Source organism: Argopecten irradians, chromosome 1 (genome assembly GCF_041381155.1).
Source record: "Argopecten irradians isolate NY chromosome 1, Ai_NY, whole genome shotgun sequence".
NCBI lineage: Eukaryota > Metazoa > Mollusca > Bivalvia > Pectinida > Pectinidae > Argopecten > Argopecten irradians.
In genome coordinates this window covers 13,291,449-13,313,057 of record NC_091134.1, presented here as the reverse complement: position 1 = coordinate 13,313,057, position 21,609 = coordinate 13,291,449, and the positions used below count along the sequence as shown (strand labels likewise).

The 21,609-nt window shown below is 32.9% G+C and overlaps 2 protein-coding genes and 1 long non-coding RNA gene across 3 annotated transcripts; 2 read left to right on the top strand and 1 right to left on the bottom strand.

Annotated features, from left to right (window-relative positions):
- Window positions 1–4,091: 4,091 nt before the first annotated feature.
- Window positions 4,092–7,875, bottom strand: LOC138309670 (uncharacterized). The gene is made up of 3 exons (XR_011206304.1): window positions 7,779–7,875; window positions 7,278–7,338; window positions 4,092–5,305 (listed from the first exon to the last, which is right to left on the bottom strand). It is a non-coding gene; the product is annotated as an uncharacterized lncRNA (long non-coding RNA).
- Window positions 7,876–13,016: 5,141 nt separating this feature from the next.
- LOC138318213 (uncharacterized) lies at window positions 13,017–15,381 on the top strand. Its single transcript, XM_069260405.1, has 3 exons — window positions 13,017–13,197; window positions 13,543–13,600; window positions 14,460–15,381. The coding sequence occupies exons 2-3, from the start codon at window positions 13,543–13,545 to the stop codon at window positions 14,846–14,848; spliced, it is 447 nt and encodes a 148-aa protein (XP_069116506.1). The 5' UTR covers window positions 13,017–13,197; the 3' UTR covers window positions 14,849–15,381.
- A 3,292-nt stretch (window positions 15,382–18,673) lies between these two features.
- Window positions 18,674–21,105, top strand: LOC138318222 (uncharacterized). The gene is made up of 3 exons (XM_069260418.1): window positions 18,674–18,819; window positions 19,861–19,921; window positions 20,184–21,105. The coding sequence occupies exons 2-3, from the start codon at window positions 19,861–19,863 to the stop codon at window positions 20,405–20,407; spliced, it is 285 nt and encodes a 94-aa protein (XP_069116519.1). The 5' UTR covers window positions 18,674–18,819; the 3' UTR covers window positions 20,408–21,105.
- The last annotated feature ends 504 nt before the right edge of the window (window positions 21,106–21,609 follow it).

Below are 21,609 nucleotides of genomic sequence, written 5' to 3'. Positions count from 1 at the left end.
CGCGTGTGAATGGAAAGAAGATCAAAGTTCAGATTATGCAGTTGATGTCGATGGTCAAATAAAATCAATGAAGAACTGAAAATAGTTCTCGGTCTTTGTGATAATCTTCTTTCTGATAATGATTATTTTTTTCCAATTATTGGATGTCACAATTGGATCCCTTTCCAAAATATAACAGGTGGTCCTCTATGGTGATCAATAGTGGAATATTGGAATCCGAAATTATTTATGATTACATGACTTGTCTTCTTCTTTTTAATGCCCCTTCCTGGTTCCTCGTTTGAAAAGTTGAAATTGCTATATATTTGAAATATATATTTCCGGCATTCAACATTCATCATTCACTATTTAAGGAACATTGCATTTTTATTGTGGTAGTTGTACTTGTATCTCGCCGTCAGTGGTAGTAGAATCCAGTGGGAATGCAGTGAAACTAATTAGATATATACGGGTGTAATCTTGGTTTCTCCCACAATAAGCGGTGTTATTATACTCTCAGGACATTGTTTAAACACTAAGCTGTTGATTAACAATTTGTTTATACCACACATGGTATAAACTCTGTACGCATTCTGATTGCCTGACACGATGAACTTTGACAGAACTACCCAGCCAATATTTTCTAACCTGAAGTTCATGTCAAGAAATCTTGACCTGAAATTTACCTGAACTTGACCAGAAATTCTGGTCAATTTCAGGTCAATTTCAGGTCAAAATATCCTGTCATCTTTTCTGTTTCATTGAATTGAATTAATTGTCCCTTAATTATTTCTCAGCAGGTTCTTGATAACTTATATTACCGGCGTATGGTGTAACAATTTTTCCATTTTCTCAATACAGGACCATAGAAATTGACGCATAATGATTATTTTAATCCTGCTGTTAAGTATTCGTCGTTGAGTTTAATGCTCAATAATACCTTTTAATAAGAGAATGCCAATCTAAAGCATTAAATTCTAACAAATCTTCAAACGAAATTATGTTAGTCAATTTATTTTAATGATTTTATTTACATGCTTATCTTTGGTTTATGAAAAAATAATGTATGCATTATTATAGCTTCGTAATTTGTAAATGACAGTATAATTTTGCAATAGCGATGGCGAGCGTTTGCTGTAAAATATATTAATGTATGAATATGATAATTTATGTACAATTGTATGTATGCTACTTTGATCTACATGTAGGTTTATAAATATTCACATCTTATGTAATAATTTTACTCCCATCACATAAGATGCCCCATAAGATATTGATTGAAATCGTATATTCTGTTTAAAAATGTATAGTGCGCGTGAAGAACATATCCATAAAATACATATTAAAACATAATTACTAGATAAAGTTAACGACGGAGAAAACAGTACTTCTTTTTTGTGATTTCTATCTTAGTATCATTTGCACTTTGTAATATTCAAAAATATCAAAGGACCACCGTCATTCCGAAACCGCTTTTATTTTTTATATGAGAATTAAAACATTATTGATAATTTTGTAGAGTCGGAAAAGTTAATACTTAAAGTTATTACTACACTTATTATCATCATCTGAACAATGCAATAAAAATAAATCAAATGTTAATTGCATAACGCGGGTCGTCTTATGTTTTACGCCGTCGCCTTAATCTCCGCACGTTATTTGACTATAACTGTGCCAGACGGCAAAACAGCGAAATGAATCTTAACTGTTGAAATAGATCACACAGGGATTATTGCATTTATTGAGTGTTGTAATATCATCTTAGGCAATCGATAATTTTTAGTGCGAGCGTATTCTCGCACTATTGTTCTCCTTGTCGGATGTGGAGTCCAACTGCGCACATGATACCAAAAGTTACTGTCTAATACCGTCTTAAATATACGTTTCTTGCTTAATAGATTTCGCCGTGATTTAGTGATACCAACCTTTGAAATACATAAACTAGGAGATATCTGTCAGCGATAATCTATTATAAATTAATAACAGTGACATTAGACAGTACTAAACACATTCGTTTGGTGTAAACTTCAAGCGGCGAATCACACACTCTTGCACTGGTCACGATATTCTAAGCGTCTGATCCACTTTGTAAACCTCCGGAATGATACAATTAACAATTGACTATCAGGTTTATATAGTCAATAAAACAGTACCAAAACGGATAACTTTTAGTACCAATCAAAAAAATTTAAAGCGTTACCTTGCAGATAATATTTAATTCTATATTTAATCATTCTAGGTCCTAGTTGTACGTTGCACTATTGCTTAATAACCCGTGACCATAGACCACATCGGTTCTAATAAATATTATAAAATTACCTAGCATTGTGTAAGAGAAACAGCAAAAAAATTATACAATGTACAATATCAGTCTGGGTACCTGTATCTCAGAAAGACTTCCAAGCATAACAGGTAGGTTTTTACAATATACGTAAACCATTTCCTTGAAATAGTCCCAAGGGTGATGAGCGATAGTTATACGTATGAGGAATATACGTATTGGTTATTTAAAAAAATATGTGTTACATTTTTGTACTACAAAATATCTAAATATCTATGTTTGTTTGTTAGCTCAATAAACAAAGGAGAATTTCTTTTTTGAAGAATTTTTTTTATCAAAGTAGTCCTATAATAAGATTTTAAACCAAAAGATGTTATATATTTGCTTGCCGTGAACATATTTTAAGTGTAGATTATATCTGTTTGTTAACCAGATTATGCTATTTTGTCTTTTTAAAAGCCCTGCAGGAAGGGCGTTAGATTTGTGCCTGCTTCCCCTATTGCATGAAGATAAAAGGCAACTAAATTTAATATCTTATCTTGTCTCTTCTTCATAACTTTCTTCTTTCTGACGTCTATCTTGACACCGCCTCACTTTTGGCCTTCTGTTGAGCGTTCGCTACCGCGAGGTAGGCTCTAGGTCCTGTCCCCTGGCCGACCCAAACAATAGTCTATAAAAATGGTAGGTTCTGCTACTCCTGCTAAGCGCTCGTTGTCAGTATAATATGACCGGGAGGGGTGCGTTGATTGGTGTCTTCGGCGGTATGTTTCATTGATATAGCACTATTAAAAAAAACATGAGTTCACTATACAAAAAGTGACTTCACTAATATACCGCAGCCTCCCAAAACACACACCATTCACTATATACACGCTAAAACCGCATTCATGACCCTTGCAGTAAATATGACGTTATAAAATCCAATCAACAAACATCAGAAGGGATTCTAAAGATAAACTGGTGTCGAATGACAGGGTATTATCTGATAATTATTATCTGAGTGGTTGGAATCTTTTTGGATTACATATTCACCTGGTATAGTTATTTGTGCATAATTATTAATTTATATTCTTTTAGAATCGTACATTCTGATCTTCAGAGTTACTTTCCTTTGCCAAACGAAACAAAGTAACAAAGCTGCTATATCTGAATGCGTGGAGTTAAGCAATACATTGTGTAGTGGTAATTCTATGGTAACCGCAGATCCACCTAAGGTCTTGGTAAGTTGATGAGATGCCAAAGTTATTTGACATCCATACCATTTTGTCTTCAATAATTACCTTCTCTAGCTCCGGATTTTACTTTTATTATACTATGTTAGTTATTAAAAATAAGGAAATTACAACAATTGGCCAGAATATTAACAATAAAAGAAAACTGAGCGCAATACTACACAAAACTAAAACAGCACAAAATTGCACACTAGATTTAGTGAAAAATAATAATTTCGAGATTATGTAAATACATTATTAATAATTGTTTTTATCAATATAATGTCTTCTACAATACATGTTTATTGGAACACTGCGTATTTTGCTTTCAATTATCTTTTCTGAGGAAAACGTTCTGGTCTACAACCACCTCCCACCCCCACTCTAACGATGTTTATAGAAATGTTAGCGTACACTTTCATATTTTGGTTATATATTAAATGTTTTCCAGTGTTAAACTGATAATATAAGAGTAGATCTAGATTTTTTTTAAACATTTTTCCATAAAGTTGGAATCGTAGTTTCAGAGAATACAATATACGGTTGGTTGGCTTACAGCCGCAGTACCAATTTTAGATGCTGCAGAACTACATTGCATAACATGACTAATAGACAGTTGATTAATGTGAATCAAAACTATATTTATTTCAAATGTTTCTTATATTTTCATTGACACTTTTACGCGATAAATGACATTTACATTAACATTCAATATCACAAAGAAAATTAATTTGATTATCCAAATGTAGAAAGATGATAATCAGTTTGTGTGAAGAGCAATTCAAAATCAATCTTTAAGCAAGATTAGATGCTTAATTTAATCTTATTCTTAACATTGACAACCTTTGCCTAAATCGTCACAAATTCCAACAAGATCAACATCAAAATTAAAAGAACTATAATTCGTATAGTTAAATAATAAAAATGAAAATAAAATAAGTTGTTTGTCGCCTTTTTGTTAATATTTATGGACCGTAACGGCGATAATTTAAAACGTTAGTGATATATGGCAAATATTACACGTACGAATTCACTGGATAAAACGATGATGTGATAAAGAAAGAGTATTAAAAAAGAATGTGTGTTACGTATGAGATTTCACGGACTGGGATTTGTATACGTTTTGTCACATTTCCTCAAGAACTTACAATCTGAATTGTTTCAAAGATAAAATGTGCTGCGAAATTCCAGAAAAGGTAGACATTATTCCACGTCATCCTCGAATCTAAAGCTACGTCACTGTTTCATGACGTCACGTCTTTGTTCAAATCACTACGTCACAATGAATATCCTTCCCGGTACGTTTCAGATCCATAAATAATTATCTCAGTCGTCTAAATATGATTCTTTTTTCAAACGTCGTATATAAACAGCTGTTTCGTGTTTCTAGCAACATCGTTTGCATTATTTATCATTGCTTACCTGTGATTAAACTTTTATTGATAGACTCCTTTCTTTCTTTTAGAAATTATTACACTGCCGTGTCAACCAATCGAACGTTATGTTAGAAAAATCATGTTTATGTTAAGGGATGATAACATCATTTTGTATTATAAGCCGATGAAAATGCTTATGACAAGCAATACTGAAATATATCATCATATCAAGATGACACTTAAAATGCTCATAATTAAGATTGTAGCGAAGCTCACTGCAGCATTTTTTCCACAGCTTCCATTCTTCTTGGGTCCAGCTGGATGTGCCCCGCCAGGTGCGGGTGTCACTACAGGTGCGTGTGTCACTGCAGGTGCGTGTGTCGCGGCAGGTGCGTGTGTCGCGGCAGGTGCGTGTGTCGCGGCGGGAAGTGGCTGTGCCGCAGGAGTCATTGCAGACACTATCAAAAGAAAAGTTATAATCACAATAAGCAGATCTAGAGCAGAATGCAGAATTTGCTAATTTCCAAGAAAGAAGATTATCATGTTACCAGCTATAACACATGACTGCCATGCACTAAGAAATCCTCAATAAATGTTAACGCTTATCTTAGTTTAAACTGACGATACACACATAATGTAATACTAATAATTCTGCTCTTACAGAGTTCCTTCCCTTCGTTCAGTGTGAAGGAACTCTGGTGAAACAGACTGGTTATGACATCAAATAATAAAAAGTAGTTTATCTTAGAAAAAGCGATAACACAACCTTAACATATTTTTTATGGCCAGTTGACCAGTAAATGATGTGCCATCAGAGAACATCCAATTTATCAATTCGAAGAAGGGAACAACTCTCGATTAATGAACAAAGACAATTATGAATGGTGTTTACATTGCTTTAGGTTCGACCAAATTTCTCTAATTGTTTTTTTTTAATTGCCAGTGGATTGGTAATTTGTATTCCTTTAGTTTTGATAAACAAGTACATTTCATTTGTTTTAGTGTATGGCATGGTTTAGAATTAATTATACGTTATCACATCTAAAATTATTCCCCAAAAATGTAGAGAAAAAAATATAGAAATAAAAACCATTTCCTGACAATAAACTGATTACTCAGAAAAAGCTGATATGAAATTTCATATTTTGTGAAAAAATGACAACTTAAGAAATTTAGTTGTTTTCAAAAGTGTATTATGCATAACCATTATTTTACCTAATGCAAGAATTCTAAAGATTTGTGAACTGGAGAACTGGAGTAGAATGAAAGTCTACCAGCTAAGTAGAAATCATGGCAAATATTCTAACGCATGAAAATCAACAAAAATGGCCAACATCACGAGAAAAGTAAACTGACCACCACGTATCATCATAACGCAAGGATAACTATCCCTAAATAATTACCTATAATAAGTACCTAGAATGACCTTGAATTAATATCTGTCTACTAATGTCATGTAAACTGAATTATTTGATATGAATCCTCGATATTTTCGCTACCGTGTTATCAACCCCTGGAATACGTCATAGCAAACCAAAGACAATTAATGAGAACAAAACTGGCCAAAAAGTGGTCAGTATAAACTTCCTTTGAACATTATCGACAATGACGCGCAACTTGAAAGCCACAAAGTCAGCCGCAATGTACCTTTATTGGTCAGATTTGCTTTATCACCTAGTCCAGGGATGTATATAACGACAATAATAGAAATCCATGGATTATCGCGGATGTTCAATATGTTAACGATAGTTTTCCTCTGAAGACGATCGTATAAGTTCGGCAAAAACGATGAGGTGAAATAAAACACCGCTGTTAGTAAAATTTGAAAGGTAAGGCTAATAGGACATGTTGCCTCGTTGACAATTTTTCACAGTTGCGTCCAAGCCATATTGCGTACTTTTTGTACATTTTTAGCATAACGTTTTCAAACAAACAGCAGGCTCTGTGGGCAACATCAGATGACACAGGTAGTTTGGTACTTTTTTGTATATCAAACTAATCGAATAACCGTAAACTGTGGTTGACAGATGTTAGGCGTCGATGTCTCTTTAATCTTCAAAGGAAGGCCTGTGATTGGTCTGTTTTCATCTTCTTTTGAACTACCTTTAACTTTGCTTTGAAGTATTCCAGGGTTGGATGTAACGACACTAATAGTAACTACTGAAGTATCGAGGATGGGTTATTCCAACACTGTATTGTTGTTTGAATTCTTGAGAGCAACATAAATTCACGATTTTCTCTTGTACAAATTTCTATGGGAAAATTATTTACATATTATGTATCTTTCTTGTCTTTGTTTTCATGTTATTGGTAACTAAATTGTTCGAAAATAAAGCGAAATTACACTGAAATTAATAATAGATATAGCGTAATTGTTTTACTTGTATAATTTCCAGACATTTATAACGAATTGCAAATTATATTACTCACCCTGTGCTATGCTAATCATCAGTAGTAGAAACATGGTGAAAACATGTTCCTGGATATTCATCTGAAATAAAAAATAAAACAAGGATTGCACATTGTGTATTAGTATCAGTCATTTGAATATCATAGTATTTTTATCTCCGGATATGCCAAGCGTTTGTCTTAATAAAGTTAAATTCTTGTGTCTTTTTTTACTTATTTCATTTTATATTTATTTATTGCTAATATAACTAATATCAATACTTCAGAAATAATATCATAATGAAACAAAGCAAGATTTTCCTTCAATCTTTTCTCTAAGTTCATTTATATATTGTACTGTTAATATATCATTTGAAAAACTAAATTGATATAATTTGTGTAATTTATCTTAGGTAATTGAAAGTTATCATATTACTACATAATGGAAAAAAAACGTTTCATTTCAAGTTATAAGGAAACGTTATTGTTTTCATATAAACAAATCTACCCTGCGTCTTATAAATTTTAAAATCAAATAATTACCTCGACTGATTAAGATTCCTTCAGAATATTGAACAAAATGTTTTTTGCGTTGACTTTATCGGTAAACCAATGACTGCAATAATGTTTCAAGATAAGGTAACAAGCATTTTATATAACACAATATCTTGACCAGTTTTGATTGGGCAGCCCAGTTTGCATACACGTCTGTCATCCGTTAGATAAAAAAAATCAATATTTGTGTTTAACCATTTTCTTATCAAAACTTCCAATCGATATTTATCCAATACAATTGGGAAAGGTTTGTGTTTGCAATAAATGACAAACAAAAGTATTTCACAAACATTAAAGAAATAGAAAAAATAAATAATTGATAGAGGCACAAAATGGGGAGAGCAAAATGAAGTACAGCACTTGCATGACAATTGATTAAATGTATGTGTGTATAAAATTAGAATAGCAGAAATGATTTTGGTCAAAGAAAGTTTTTTCAACGAGGATATGCATTATACAAGCAAATGTAAACAGGATTATTATGATGAGTAAACTAGCGCTATTGCGATTATACATAGCATTCTCGCAAAGTTATAAAACTAGCTAACAATTAATTAAGTTTGTAATCTTTTTAATTTGTCTATAAATGCAAATATCAAAATAACCAAAATGGAGGTCAAAGCCTAATGTCCTGTGGTAATATGAATGACACATTAGAAGGAAAAAGTGGAATGAATTTGGGAAATAATATGTTAATGATAGCAATAAATATCAAGCTTTGCATGAGTCAGGTTGAAGAATCATATACATTAAAAACGAAAGAAAGAAAGAAAACTTCTTGATAAGTTATTTTTTGATTGGTGCTAATTTTGAAAAGGTATTTGAAAAAAAAAAAAAAATAAGCAAAGGATATGAAAGTGAAAATAATGCTTCATTCCCGACAACTGAAAATGACCGCTTTCTTTTTTAGTTTTTATCAAGTTTGCGAGCTTTCATAACCTGTCGATGCCCCAATTTTCCCTTAATTTTCAAATAATACATATATCACATCTTTGTCATTTTCAACATATTGGCGAAGACATGATTTCGTACTAAACATGGTTTATTCATGTACATTTTATACAATTATACATTTCAAAGTTTGAAAACTTTTTCGCGCTTACGCTAAATAGTGTATCTCCAGAAACTTCTCGCGGTTTACGGTATAGTATATATGCAACGTGATAAAAAGGCAGAAGGAACAGGGCTCTTGTTGATAGAACACCCGATTGAATGATTACTGTTATAAGAAGTTTTTATTTCCTATATGGGTTCAATGCATGGTACCGATATTTTTAAAACAGTCGTTTCCACTGAGTTACAGAGTATTTGCCTTAGATGTAAATTAGGTAAGTCCTTCATTGAATTTTATACTGGAGTGTTATTGTATTATTCTCTACATAAAACCATAACCATACCATGTTTCACAATAATCATAGAAAACAAAACTTGACAGGGATTGTCTTCTGTTCGGAGGAATATATTATTGCTAATGCGTAAAATGTTAAAATCATCGAAAAAATTTCATCAAGAGCATATTACTCAACTTCATCAGTAAATAAAAAACAATAAATTAATCTTATTGTATGAGAAATAAAATAATCAATAGCATTTCGGCTATAAAATTTGTCTTATGCTTCGTTTATAAGCCTTGCAATATTATTACACAGCAACTATGCGATAAACGTACTTGTATCATTTATCGTAAACGACACTACTAAATAAACAGCTGACCAGGGTATGTTATCTCTCTGCTGATAAGTCTACCCTTACAGTGGTAACATTGGGGTAATAGATTTGTTTCTATCACATTTGACCTGTACTTGATATTTTGGCAAGTCTTCAACATCGATGTCTAGCTGCACGTCTGAGGAAAAGCATTTTGAATTCAAAATATGGTATCAAAATTTAAAAAATATATATATATCAAATTTCTTAATCGCCATCGACATAGACTTTATAATATTATGACATCCTACCATTGAAATTCAGATAATTTCCAAAATAATCATCAATGAAATAAAACTTCAAATCATACAAACTCTAAGACAAAATGGCTCTACTCAGAATTAATAGAACGTGTTAGAGTGATATATTAATGTATTAATTAGTATATTAAAAGCGTATTTAACGTCTTGGTAATAAAGGTAATGATGCGCAGGTTCTCTTGACGAGGTTTTCCTTTGTCGATTATAAAATGAAATATTCAATTAACCCATTCTATCTAATTAATATGGTATACTTGACTATTGATAACCGTCATCTGTCGACAGTTTTAATAACAGAAAAACGAAATGGGTTTTTTTTCTTCTTCTTTACATGGGTTTCAATTAGGAGGTCGCAAAGTATGATTTAACTACTTACATACACTAAATAAATGTTGCATGACAAATCCTTATTTATTTAATTAATTACTCAGAAAAGCTTTTTACTGTGTTGTAAAATGTCAACAGATATTTAAGACACATACTAAATCATATCTTAACAAATTCAACACCCGGAAGGAAAACATAGAAATATAATCTACATAACAATGTATGTATATACATTTGTATATAGTTTTTGACACAATCATAACACTCCGATCTGAAATAACTTTGTGTGTAAAATCCATGTTGACGTTGATTTTGTTTGTTATTTGTTTTATTTCTATATTGTGTAAGAGCAACGTTCTTGAATACATATGCATGATGGAGATTGGTATAGTTTCTTCTGCTAGATACCATTTTCATATTCATTAATTTTAAGTTTTATTTAAGGTTTTTCCAAACCTCAACTTTTTTAAGAGTCCTTATACCTATAACAAACACTTTCCTCGTATAGCAAGTTAAACTCTACCTAAAGATTGGTTTTCGTTGCCTTTAACAGCCGTTATAAATGGCACATGTATGTCAATAACGTAAAGCCTATGGTACATATATACGCATTCAAACTATGGTGGAAAACCCATTTCGATAAGACTGTATCCAGTTATTTGTCCCGCTTTCTTTATCACTGAGGAACTTACCTTTGCATATCTGTAGCCAAATAAACGGCACGAACATTCGTTCCAAATCAATAGATATAAAGTGTGTATTAACGTTGTTATCAATCACAGAACCTAGGAACTTGGTGTTTAATTCCAGTTTCGACTCTTACAGCATTACCTATTCATCCCACTCGGTTTAATAATGAATAAGCGTGGCCAAGGGTCTACATGTCTATTTGATTTTGAATTGACGCTCAAAAAATAAAATAATAATTTCTTAAAAAGTTAAATCAGTTTTCGACAATTTGACACGTCGGTTGTAAAAGATCGCCAAAGGCTTTGGTGTTGTATGTTTAACCATTTACCGACTCAAAATAAAATCTACTTGACTTGACTTAAAAGTTCATTTAGTAATGGATGTCATATAATTACTACCATTGATAGAAATTGAAGATGAGGGTTTATATCTACTAATCCCGGTTTTACATTATTACCGAAAGAATATTGGTTGAAAATATATCTATAGATTATTCCATCCACGAATTAATTGTCGCTTTCCGTAATAGTTATTATTGGTACATGTATTGAATTGAATTATGCACACATCTCACTATGCTTCATTGGAAAAAAGTTCAAACACAGTTAAAGAAACAATTTCTAAGGATATGTGTTGTATCACTGTGACTTGGATGTAAGTGTCCACTACGTGGTCAGAGAGTGTTTGTGTGTGTGTGTGATGCGACATCTATATGTAGCTCACTTGCCTCCATAGCACATTAGTGTTTCTACGTTTTGTAAGCCGAAACCAAGCCTGCGCCAGCGGAGTAAAAATATTTGTATGCATCTGCTCCAATCGCTCTCATAGTAGTACACCTTGTTAGATACATGATCTTGTAAGAAATATAGTTCTTTTTATATAGGAGGCACTTCGCAAATGACAGGCAGCTGCTTATTGCGTTTGCGAATCTTGAGTATGGGTATAGCGTACATATTACATCTGTTAAATCATGTAGCTATTCCACCAGGAACGCCAATTGTATTACTTAAATTTCTTCACGATAACGTTGAATTAGTCGGTATCTTTTTCTTTTCTTTTCTTTTATTTTTTTGTATGTTTTTTCTGGAGGGACGGTAGAATGATAGTTTTTTTTGTAATAATGTGCTTCGTGGCTATGCTTGAGGGATTTCTAATAGGTCAATGTTCATTTCAAGGCAAATACATTCAAACTTATTAATCATTATTAAAACAAGCACCTTGGGGATTTGATGTATTCTGTTAATAGGTGGCTGGGGATGGATGAAATGTGCTATTAAGTAATAAAGGGGTATTCGAGTTTAATGAGTTTGATACAATGGCGTTTAACGAGTGATCTGACATTGTCCATTACAAATTCAGTTCATTAACATTTGGGATCATTTCTCAAATATTTATGTCACTCATTCCACTAGAAACAAATTTGAAGTTTTCTACATGTAGTTCAAAAGCTGAAATAGTGCATTCAGAATATTTTTCAATGGTGATATAAGGTCGTATGTGATATCAATTTAGTTCTTTAATTTTTACCCCAGTGTCATCCATTGAAATTAATAAAGACAACAACATTGGCTATCAAATATGTAAAACTTGTAAAACATTCCGGTAATATAAGTACATGTATAGCATATATTAACTTATTTGGTTTATTCTGCTTTCCATCCAGTTAACTTAACTTTATTTAATGAAACTTATAATCGCATAAAATACAACTATTGTATCGCTCAATGAGGAAAAACATCAAAGAAAATAGCGAAAGGAATTTCGTCATAACTCAAGGGACTTCTGAGGAAAGACGACTTACGGATATGGGAAATAAATCAGGGCATTCCATTTATCTGTAACATAAATCGCATGTTCATTTACGATAAACGTGTGACTCACTTTATGGTAAAATATAATTATTGAGAAAGTGAGAGCAACTCAGAGAAACGCGTAAAATATTACCGATCAAGAAGATGGATATTAAATAGGTGAAAAGAAAGTTAAGTGGTTCACAAACTGGCGAATGATTTATTGATTTTGATTTCAGACAAGATTCCCGTTATCAAACTTGAATTCTTATTATGTACCATAAAGTTCATGTAATTCGCTATACTCAATCTGAGACATGACGATGCTTGAATGTCTTTGTAATGACCTGTTGCTTCTATAAGATTGTGACCTCAGACAATACTGCGACATACACTCTGGGATGATCCAAAAGCAAATACAATGATAAAATGGATATGCTGTTTCCGGGGGTTTACGACTTATTGTCGAGTATGATGAAGACAGAATCATAAATCATGGATCGGCATATTGAAAAACTGAAAACGGCCAGCTATATAAGGCGTAACTCAAATCTGAAGAATACAATCGCCGGGCATTTGGTTAACTTACCAACCATCAAGAACTTTCCCTGAGGCTTACCATATTTATACAAGGTAGGTTCTGAATAACACGAAGAACAAAATTAAATAAAACTATTGTTCGTAGATGTATATAAGTGAAATAATATTAAATATTAAACATTATGCATTTTGATATCTTGTTATTTTGAATAGGAAATAATTCGAGATGTTCTCTTGACTGGACTGGAGTATATTTCGATATGTCTTCTTTAGTTAAAACTCCAAACATAGAGGTTATATTGTTGATTTTGTTCATAATGAAACAAAAATGAATTTAATAGAATTTTAGAAAACGGTATTATCTGATGAAATTAGTATTTGCATTCGTATTTCAAAGCGCGTAAAATTATTCTTGATTTTTGTCGGTTTTGTTTTCAGATGAAACTGTCAGTTTGTGTGGCCACGATGTGTTTGGTAGTTTCTGTAACTTGGAAAGGTTCGTACATATTTTCTGAAAAGACTCACTATGAAACTTAAATATTTTATTCAGTGTAATAATTATTGCCGTAATAGTACGACAATCAACTCATCAATATGTTGATAGAGCGATAATTTTAAAGTATCTTAACCGACCATTCCCCGACGACATTCTATTTAAGGTATGTTGACTTGAGTTCAACTTATTCATTTTTAATCTCAAAATTTGGAAACATACTTTAATGCATTTGTACATCAAATGATAAACGCACGAACCCTTTCTTTAACTTAACTAGTTTTATTATGTTTCTAATTCTGCGCTGGCCTCTAAAATTACCATTCTTTTGATTCTACAAAATTAATTAATTAACGTTAATATGCAATTTCCAAATTGTAAAAAAAAACACAATTTTTTCTACCATAATCTTTAAAATTTTGTACAGAAATTAATTCTATCATCCTTCACCAGTTATTTGATGTAACATTTAAAGGCAACAGTATTCACTGATTCTGTGTCTTCAGAGCATTTTGAGGATCTTTGCGAGTGTTAAGTCCATATTAAAATTTATGAAACACCTTTATAAACAGAAAGAATTTTTGGTAACTGATTTTTTTGTGATTCAATTTCATATTCTTCTATTGGTTAAAAGTTTGAGATTATTTTTGCATAGTCTGAAAGGGTTGCACGTCGAGTATTATGAAGTCATACACAAATACTGTTTTTGAAGTAAATTGGAAAAGCGGAACAGTCATTGACCAAACTCAAATATGAGTCCTCTCGCCTCTATGCAGAATTGCCTTTCGTTTTATATCTATGGCTTCATAAATCCAAAAGATAATGAGAATAATGCTTCAATTTTTTTTAAATTTTACTCCAGATATAATGGCGTCGACAACATCACTTCCTTCCTTGTCTGTTGCTGCAACTGCTGGTGGAGGTACATCTACCGTCGGGGGTGGATCCAGTAGCGGAAGTGGTTCCGTAGTTACTATAGCTACTTCCGTTGGTAGTTTGAATTCCGGCGGAGGAGGTTCTAATAGCGGCAGTGGTGTGTCCACCGCAAATAGTGGACCTACTAGTAGTAGTTCTAGTGGAGGCGGAAGTGGTCCTACTGGTGGTAGCTCTACTGGCAGTGGCAAAACCTCTGGTAGTGGTTCCACTGGCATTGGTTCCAACGGAAGTGGAGTGGATTGTATTCGAATGAGCCATTGGGTTCTCGCTGCACTTCTGACTGCAGGATATGTATTGGCGGGGAATAGTAATTAACCAAACGTTCAACAGGGAATCTAAAATAAAAACTAACGAATTGGAATCAGAATGTTGAGTTGTGGCGCTACAGATAATGCAGCTTCAAAATAGCAAAGGATAATATGGTTGGCTTCCATTGTTACGATCAAATTCTTATAATTGTGGACATTGATTAACATTGATATGAATTGATATGCTAAGAAATGTGCTATGAGACATTTCATCAATTGAAATGTGTATCTCATCACCAAGCTGTATAACAGCTTATGACAATCGTGATTTGATCAAAATATTTTTATAAAAAAAAAATGATATAGAACTGTTGCAGTATGTTCACATTAAAATATTCTACATATTATGACATCATTAGAATTAATCTCAAATTATTTAACGTTAGACGGAGTGTATCCATTTTTCTCCGTCATTTTTCTTCTAACGTTAGAGTGACAGAGCGAATTTAACCTGTTTCTGATTTCACGAGACGAACAAAAATAGAACAAAATGATATTATTTGTGCCAACGTATTCCTAAAATATTCAAATATCTTTTTTGTACTTGGTTTATTGTTCTTTTTCCTAAGACATTTGCTGTGACGAAAGCTTTGTTCATCGATGAAAATACTTCTGAGTGTATTTGTTATCAGGCGCCTTCATGTACATGATTAATACTCAAGAGTTCGTGACCTAAAACCCCCTGTTTTTAGAAGGCAATACTTTTGACCTTGACCAATTGATGATCACGTGCGATAGATTACGGGGATATATATTGATTCTCTTTAAAGCCCCTTCTCGGTAGGTTTCAACGATGTTCTTGTGCATACTAAACCACATAATAGATAAACTCTATACTCATACCTCCTGACGATCAAACGACTCGATTTATCTTTAATTTAAATAAAAAAATGTTCTAAAGAATAAATAAAGCTGTTAAAGTCAAATGAAATGAAAAAATCACACAAAAAATTCATGATAAATTTTGTCTCTCTGACATGTCTTAATCTAGACTCGATTTCATCCCAGGGGGAGATAATTTAATGTTAGCATTCTGGTGAAATAATCTTATCAACATATTTGAGCCAAATAGCCAGCCTGTATACTCCTAAAACGCCCAATCATTCATCATTCTTTTAAATAGATAACAATAGCTGCCATAAGAACTTCCTGCCAAATTAGTCCATGTTTTAAAATGACACAGTATTAACGTTCCCGCTTTGCTATTATTACACAATGAATTATCGGTGTGCAAATGGGATGGGAAGTATATGAATTGGTATCCAATTCCTCTTGCTGATTTGAAAAAACGAAGAGAATTAATGTGATTAATATGCCCTTTATCATACAAAATACTTGAAAAAATACAATGATGTCTGTTTTTAACTATTGTGATTATGTTACTTTAATGCGACCAACCGATATCTCGATATCTGAATTTCGTCAAAAAGATCTAACTGGGAAATGTCGATTTGACATACTTTGATGAACAAATTATATTTATGTTTACATACCTGATATCAACGTAAAATGCTTATTCGTGGCATCTAAGAAAAATGTCTGCTAATATAACCAAAGTCAACATCGCCGTGTGACAATTTTCGTCTTTGCACATGACAGAGTTACATTTTCTGTATGTAGGTATACATTGTGCTGCTAATATTTGTGAATGAAAGTCGCGCGAATGACGGTAAACTAACCATCTAAAGACGTCGCAATTAATACCTATCCACAAGAACAGATAACGCTGTTATATGCATATACAGAATATTTCCATTTGAGTAAAACAATACGAATTGGCAAAAAGAACCATGTGCATATAATTACTTGTTACTTGGTACAATATATAGTTACTTGTGCATGTATTATTCCATAAACCACAGTATTTGCAGTACGCTCCATGGGCACCGCGTTCAACAAAATTTGATAATCATTATGCCATTATGATCTAAGGATCAGACAGAAACCTGAAATGTTAAAATAAACAGATACGAAATTGACAAAATCCTTTTGTATACATTTACCATGAAGATGTGGTACAACATTCTTAAAACTTAAAAAAAAAAAGAAAAAAAATCTTTAAAAAAATAGCCTATGAGATGCCATTTCTTTCTTTCTATCACGAACTATGAAATACATATCTATTTTAAGACATACTGACATTATTCATTAAAATTAGCATCGAAAAGTTAAATAATGCTAACAATAATACAAATATGGTTGCAAACCGTCGGTTCTTCGATTAATTAGCTTTAGAGAATAAATGGTTTATTTCAAATGATTTTGTCGACTTGCTTTGCCAACGGATGTTTAGCTTTTTCGATAGGATTGTTATTGTGTTTGACCTTACCGTCAGGTAGCCTGCATAGCCAATAAGAATGTTCTCTTCGATTCCGACATAAACGTCAGGTCAAGGTATAGATATAAATGGTATCGAAGACAATATAACTCCGTAGTACATAAGAAAAAGTGATATAACACTCTAAGGTTAAATCTATAGAGCACAGCAGACCTTTATCTCTGTAGGTATGTAAATAGGAAAATAAATCATGTCGGACCAGTCATGATAACGTTGTATAAAATGTGAGATTAAAGTAGATAACCTAAGTCAAGCAAGTTAACACAATGTTTCAATTCTTACAGTTTGGTAGTATAAAATACCGTAAAACGGGTTATTTTTGCCTCTCACAAATTTCGCCATTTATACCCAAAATTAGAATATCTAAGAGTTGAAATTAAAACCGCGAACTTTATCATGTATCCCAATTAACGTTGGTTGTCGTAGCAGAGACTTGATTAGCAACTGACACTGACCATTGTGTAATGGGGCCGCGGTGGCCGAGTGGTTAAGATGTCCCGACATATTACCACAAGCCCTCCACCTCTGGGATGCGGGTTCGAATCCCATGTGGGGCAGTTGCCAGGTACTGACCGCTGGCCGGTGGTTTTTTCCGGGTACTCCGGCTTTCCTCCACCAACAAACCTGGCACGTCCTTACATGACCCTGGCTGTTAATAGGACGTAAAACTAAACAAACCAAACCATTGTGTTGTCATTGTAACTAAACCTAAAACAACATGGGCAATCCATTAATATATTTACTTTCATGGGATATAATCACTGTTTCTATTAGTCATGGGCGAACCAACACGCTTACATGTACATAGTTATAAATACTCTGGTGTCAAATAATCGAAGTAATGAAAACCTGAACGCGTGTCTTATTTGTTGTCCAACTGTCCACATTATTCGCCAATTTATTTTTCGCCATACTACAGTGGAACTCGGTTAATACAAAGGGACCAAGATAAAACTTTGAGATATCCGAGTGTTCGGATTAAGCGGGGTCTCAAGTTTATGGACGATCTCTTTACTTGGTATACTGTATGTTATATGGCAAAGATGGCGAAATTAGACACCAGCGAAAAATCACGTTATACGGTATATAGCAATCAAGAATTTATCAGGTAAACTACTAATTTGTCGTAATTTGTTTGCTAGAAAAATTTTATTGTACGAATTATTCGACGTTTGTTCATTGATTAAGATCATAATATTCAGCAGATGGGCTGATATATCACGCAGGAATTATGAATAATAAGTACTAAACCAAATAAATGACCGGTGATATACAATTTGACCACATAACACATTTGCACTGCAATGAATGTCGTCTTCGATGTCTTTCTGTAATCAATTGTATTTCCGTCAACTGTTTTGTTGCTATCATGTCGTTGGTTTGGATATGTAACGTACATGTCGGTATGAGTTTAATACGAATTGATTTGGGCGACAATCAAAGTTTAGATAACTTAGATCAACGTGGCGCTAAGGACTACAACCCTGAACGACACAACGACAGTCATTAATCAAGAATTGGCATTATAATGTTCGGACAAGTAATGCTATAAAAGACCTCGTAGTTAAACAGCTATTGAACTTTGGCACACAGTAAGTGGGAGCTTCAGGTTGGAGCCGCTTTATTCTAGCCAATCGAAGGTAACTATATTATAAGATTCTTTTATATGTGGATATGAAGGATAGGGATATTCTACACGAGGGTCACAAAATATTGTTAAACCAGAAGCCTGCCGAAGGTTTTACAACATTTTGTGATCCGAAATATTTTTCTCTCATACCTCGGCGTTTTATTGCAATTTTACTACTATGCTTTTCCGCCATTTTGAAATACATTTGGAAAATAAACGCGACTGCAAGTTAATTCTCCATATATAAAAATTGCGTGATATTTTCAAACCATGTTCCCGTTATTTGTATCTTTTAAGTAAGTCCAGCCTAGTTTCTGAAAAAAAGTTGAAATTTTATCTAGAAAATAGTTATTTTGTTGACGCTGTGAAGTGGGGGAACCGTGAAATACAGCCTCAGACGATATGATTGTATTGCCGTAGACCAGCCAGTGTTTACACGTGTAGGTATGAGAGAATAACATTTATTTTACTTTTCATTGATACTATTGTTGGATATAAAAAATCATTTTCTATGAATAAGCGTCGTTTTCACTACGGTATCAATTTACACTTTTGATGTCTCTAATATGACAGTCCGTTTTTTATAAAAAAAAAAAAAATTTCTTTATTACTCTCTTGGCATTCATGTATGCTTGAAAAAAGGGCTTGTTCAATACAAGTATATGTTTCAATATTGTGAATGAATGTGGGATAAATAACAAAATAATAGCAATTATCCTGTACCTATTTGCCTCCTTAAACTGTTGGAATTATATATTTATGTCATTCAAACGTTCTGGCGCCTTTGTGTCTATTCAGACATTAATTGTATAATGAAATTATAAAAAATACACTTTATTTGTATTTTTTACTAGAAACGAAATTTATAAATGTGTTTACCATAATGTAATATTTAATAATAATTTTGAATTTATCTATGCTTATGATTAACCAAACGTATCGTTTGTTTACATTTGTACCTCAACAGACGCACGATACTTTATATAGTACGTGCACTGTAATATCAAACCGAGAAATACTATCATTATCACATGGCCGTCTTTGATTGCAGATGAAGATACTTGTATTTGCTGTCCTTGTGGCTCTTACGATCATATTAATTGCAGCAAAAGGTAAATACTGTATTTTTTGTTGACGTTAAAAAGACAAGAAACACAAATAGGCGGTTCACCTGACTTCTTAATTCTCATACATGCAGCTACGTATTCATTTAAAAAAATATATAAGAATTTCTATAGGGAAACAAGTCATGACCAAACTGTGGCAACAATCTAATAGTGTATAGTTTGTCTATATATGGTTGTTTCTGAACTAAGTTATTTTGTAATAATTTATCCTATTCACTTGTAAAATATTTTAATTTCATTGTTTCAGATGTGAAAGCGGCGACCTCAGCGCCCAGCGGAGGTGGCTCTAGCGGTAGTTCGTCCGGAGGTAGTTCCAGTAGTGGTTCCTCTGGAGGTAGCGGTTCTAGTAGTGGCGGAACTAGCGGCGGAAGTGGTTCAGGTGGAAATGGAGCAAATAGTGTCCAGTTGAGCTACGAGTTCCTGATTTTGCTATTCAGTACCGGTTATATGTTAATTAAGATGCGAACCTAAAATATCATCCGATTTCGTCTTTCATCGAAAGCCAATGTATCAGTATGGATGTTATGACAATGTAATTCGAATACCATACTGTACATTTGTGAGGAGGAACACAAATAGAAAAATTGTCTTAATTGGTGGGTTTACTCATTTATTTGATGTCCAAGAGCTTATTGACAAGTGGAGAGGTCTTATTCAACGACTTGAAATTGACAAATAAGAAACAAAACTTGACAGTCAGTGTCGGGATTAACTACATTACAACATCTCTCAATACATACTCGTGAATTAATGACAATGCAAATTGAAAGAGTAAACCACGTTTGTGTGTCTTGACGGTGATTCCCTTTTCCCCATTATGTAGTTCGCAAATAATATTGGAACAAAATAATTCAGGACGTTTTAATATTGTCGTTTTGAAATAAATTGTAACGTCATAAGCCATTAAGATCCCATGTGTTTCATCTGTCCCGCGAATATCCGGACGCCGATAGTCCGAAAACTCACAATTTTGACAATAATGACTAAGTATACGAAAGTGGATGATTAAAAAAATCGCAATCGGTACGCTTTAGGCTGGGGGAAGCCGGTCTCCGGATTATCGAGACTCCATTGTGCATTGTGTTGATAGGTATTTTTTATGCATCTGTACTTTACAAATTAAAAAGGAAAACAAATGATAGCCTGTTTTTTATGGAAATTCAACTAGTTCAATTTGTTATATTGTTTTGTGTATTATTTAGCAATACAAGATATGCTTTATTACATTAGATGTGCCATGCTTTTCCACGTTTCTAATTAACTATTTCAATTTCAATTCAATTCATTTTATTCCGTGGACCTTACGGTCCATAAGTACAAATTACATCATGTAAAATATACAATTGATATAACAAAAGAGGTGGAGAGTGATTTAGATAATAGATATTAAATTTCCAGCCAAATGTCTCAACTTTTTAACTTTTCTGACCTTTTATAAAAAGCAAAATGAATGAATTTACCAGTATTTTGTAATTCTTTAACGTTGTTAACGCTTAATAATATCAAAACACTTGGTCTTCTGTTATAATATTTCTTAATATACTTTTGGCGTAAATCAACATAAAATGGACAATGGTAACTAATACGTGGTCACTTTGCAGAGTTCCGTTGTATGAATAGCGTTTTACTGGTTATTTACTTGGGGTACACCTTTCGCAATTTTACGGTTTCTT